The 2,825-nt window shown below is 51.3% G+C and overlaps 1 protein-coding gene across 1 annotated transcript; it reads right to left on the bottom strand.

Annotated features, from left to right (window-relative positions):
* Positions 1 to 1,041: 1,041 nt before the first annotated feature.
* LOC117612572 lies at positions 1,042 to 2,592 on the bottom strand. The gene has a single exon (XM_034341256.1). It carries the CDS (start codon positions 2,590 to 2,592, stop codon positions 1,042 to 1,044), a length of 1,551 nt encoding a protein of 516 aa, XP_034197147.1.
* Between the last annotated feature and the right edge of the window lie 233 nt (positions 2,593 to 2,825).

Raw genomic sequence — 2,825 nt, 5'->3', positions numbered from 1 at the left:
GCAACCCGCTAGGGGGCGAAGTTGCGTCTCTTCTGCGCTACAGGTTTGATGACTGGGTTGACGTGTAGGCGATGACAGATGATCTGGGGATCGATGCCAGGCATGTCGGATGGCGACCATGCAAATACGTCTTTGTTGTTCCGGAGGAAGGCTGCAAGCTCTATCTTTTCCTCATGGCTTAGGCGCGAGCCGATCCGCGCTTTTCTCTCTGGCTTGTCAGGATCAAGGGGTACTAGCTCGACGTCCTCTTCGGGCTTCCATCCTTCTTCAGGAGAGACCTCCGGACGGATTCCCTCGACTTGGTCCTGATTCTTTGATTGCTATTGGGGAGTAGCTATTCCCTTTTCTTTCTGGTCTGCTCGGCCGTCAGAAACGGGATCTGCTTTCTCCTCTGCTTGTTCTACTCCCTTTAGATCTGCCTGATTCACAGGGAGGAACTGTGTTTGCTTGCCTTTCTTCAGCCCTTGAGGTGAGCATTTCCTCGCCATTGTCTGATCGCTGTTGATCTGGCTGATACCGCCCCCAGGAACTGGGTAACGAATCTTCTGATGTGTGGCGGAGGTGATGGCATTGATCTTGCCGATCCATGGTCGGCCTAGAATGCCATTGTAGGGTGATACTTCATCAATGACCATGAACGTTTGCGAGCTGATTACAGGTGGAGAGTAGACGTCGAGATCTATCGTGCCCACGGTAACTGTCGTTGCGCCATTGAAACCAGTCAGCGACTTGGCTGATTTATTGATTTTTGCCTCTAAGCCCATCTGTTGGATGACTGCCAATTGTAGGATGTTGGCTGCACTGCCCTCATCTGCATGGACTCGGTCGACCATGGCCTGAGCGATTTGAATGCTGATGACAAGGGCGTCATTGTGTGGTAGATCAAGGCCGATTAAGTCTTTTTTTTGGAAGCCGATCACGGGATCGTCTTCTGCCAGTGAGAGGCTAGTTGAGACTTGGGAGATCATAGTAGCCTGTTTGATCTTCCTCTTCTTTTCTTTGTTGGTCAGTCCAGACTCCTCGGAGTCGGCTAGGATTGTGTTAATCCTTATGACCTTCTGGGGTGGCTCCTTGGCGGTATCGCGGTCTTCTATCTGCTGGATGGCCTGCCTTCGCGATGAACTCCGTGCAATGACCTTCTCTCACGAGTTCTTCGAGATGCGCTTTCCAAGCAAAGCAATTATTCGTATTGTGCCCATGTGTCGCATGGAAGGCACAATATTTTCTGGTATCCCTCTTGTCCGGATCTCCTTTCAAGGGTGAAGGTCTTTTTACCCAAGGTTTGTCCTTCACTTGGGCCAAAATTTGGTGTATGGGAATAGAGAACTTGGTGTAGTTCTCTTTCGTCGTGGCCTCTCTTTGTGGGCGTGGCCTGCCTTTGTCTTTGTCCCTGCTGCCAAGCCTGTCGCTTCTTTGTTCTGCCCGCTTGGCCGGTCGATCTTCCTGCTCAGTAGACTTCTTCGCGGCGATTCGATCGTCATCCCAGAGTGCGTAGCGTTCTGCGGTCGCGAAGACCTCTGCCAGAGTCTGGCTGGGAGTGATAGTCAGCTCGCGATATAAGTCATGTTCTGCTGGAAGACCTTTCTTGAATGCGGAGGATGCGATTTGGTCATCGCACCCTACGATGTTGGCCTTTTCTGCTTTGAACCTCTTGATGTAATCTCGAAGGGATTCCTCGGGCTTCTTGCGCAGGTTGAACAGATGGTCGGGGTTCTTCTTGATCGTCCGATAAGAAGTGTATTCTTTAGTGAAGACGTAAGTAAGCTCCTTGAAGCTGTTGATCGACCAGGATGGCAGGGTATGGAACCAATCCTGAGCTGCTCCTCGCAAAGTCATTGCAAACACCTTGCACATTAACGCGTCTTCAGCTTTGTAGAGAATCATAAGGCTCTTGAAATGCTTCAGATGACTTTCGGGGTTGGAATCGCCTTTGAAGCATGTAAAAGAGGGCGTTGAGAATCGTTTCGGAGGGGCAGCCTGCTCAATTTTGACTGTGAAAGGTGAGGAGTTTGCTCGGTCTACCTCAATGCGTAGTGCATCTTCGAAATTTCCGCCAATCTTTAAGTCTCGAAGTCGGTTATTCACAAGCTTCTCAACGTCTTCTGCACGCATGGCTAGTCGGTCACGTTGATGATCTTCGCGATTTAGACGATGCTGATTGACTTCCTCATTGGCTTGCGAGGGTCGACCTTCTCGGTTGCGCTGTCTAGGCGGAGTGTTGGTGGACTGCGCTTGTGAGGGATTTCCAGTAGTTTGGCGACGAGAATTGGTTCTTCGAGAGCGAGTAGCAGAGCGCCTTTCTTCACGGTCCTCATTGTGATGATTGTCGAGTTGACCTCCCTGGGGGCCTATCCTTTCGCGAATGTTTCTCTGCGAGCGAGCAGCAGAGCGCCTTTCTTCTCGATCCTCGTCTCGATGGCCATCAAGTTGACCTCCCTGGGAGCCTAGCCTTTCATGAACGTCTTCCTGCTGGCCCAGGCGAGCGTGGATGTCAGGTCTTGGGCCCAGCCTGTCGCGCACGTTGGTCCTTAAATTCAATCTGGACGGGAAACTTCGTCTGCTCTGAGTGTGGCTTGCGGATGCTTGCGACATGTCCGCGAGCTGATCTCGTTGTTGCGCATTTCCTTGTCCGCTTACTCCTGCTCGACCTGCTTGGTTCCGGCTGAACTGCCTATCGACGCGTTCGTTTATCCTTCTCTCTTCGCCCTGTTGTCCAAGGCCAAGGTTTTGAGCCAAGTTTATTTGGTTGAGGAGCTGCCTCATCAAATTGCTTTGGTCGTCCATTCTCTGAGTTAGCTGGTCAACTCTCAGATTAAGGTCTACTT

Source organism: Prunus dulcis, unplaced genomic scaffold, assembly GCF_902201215.1.
Source record: "Prunus dulcis unplaced genomic scaffold, ALMONDv2, whole genome shotgun sequence".
Classification (NCBI taxonomy): domain Eukaryota; kingdom Viridiplantae; phylum Streptophyta; class Magnoliopsida; order Rosales; family Rosaceae; genus Prunus; species Prunus dulcis.
This window is presented reverse-complemented; position numbering and strand designations above follow the sequence as displayed.

Excerpts from the sequence above, each read along its gene's own strand:
- LOC117612572 (XM_034341256.1), bottom strand. The coding sequence starts at position 2,592 with ATGTCGCAAGCATCCGCAAGCCACACTCAGAGCAGACGAAGTTTCCCG.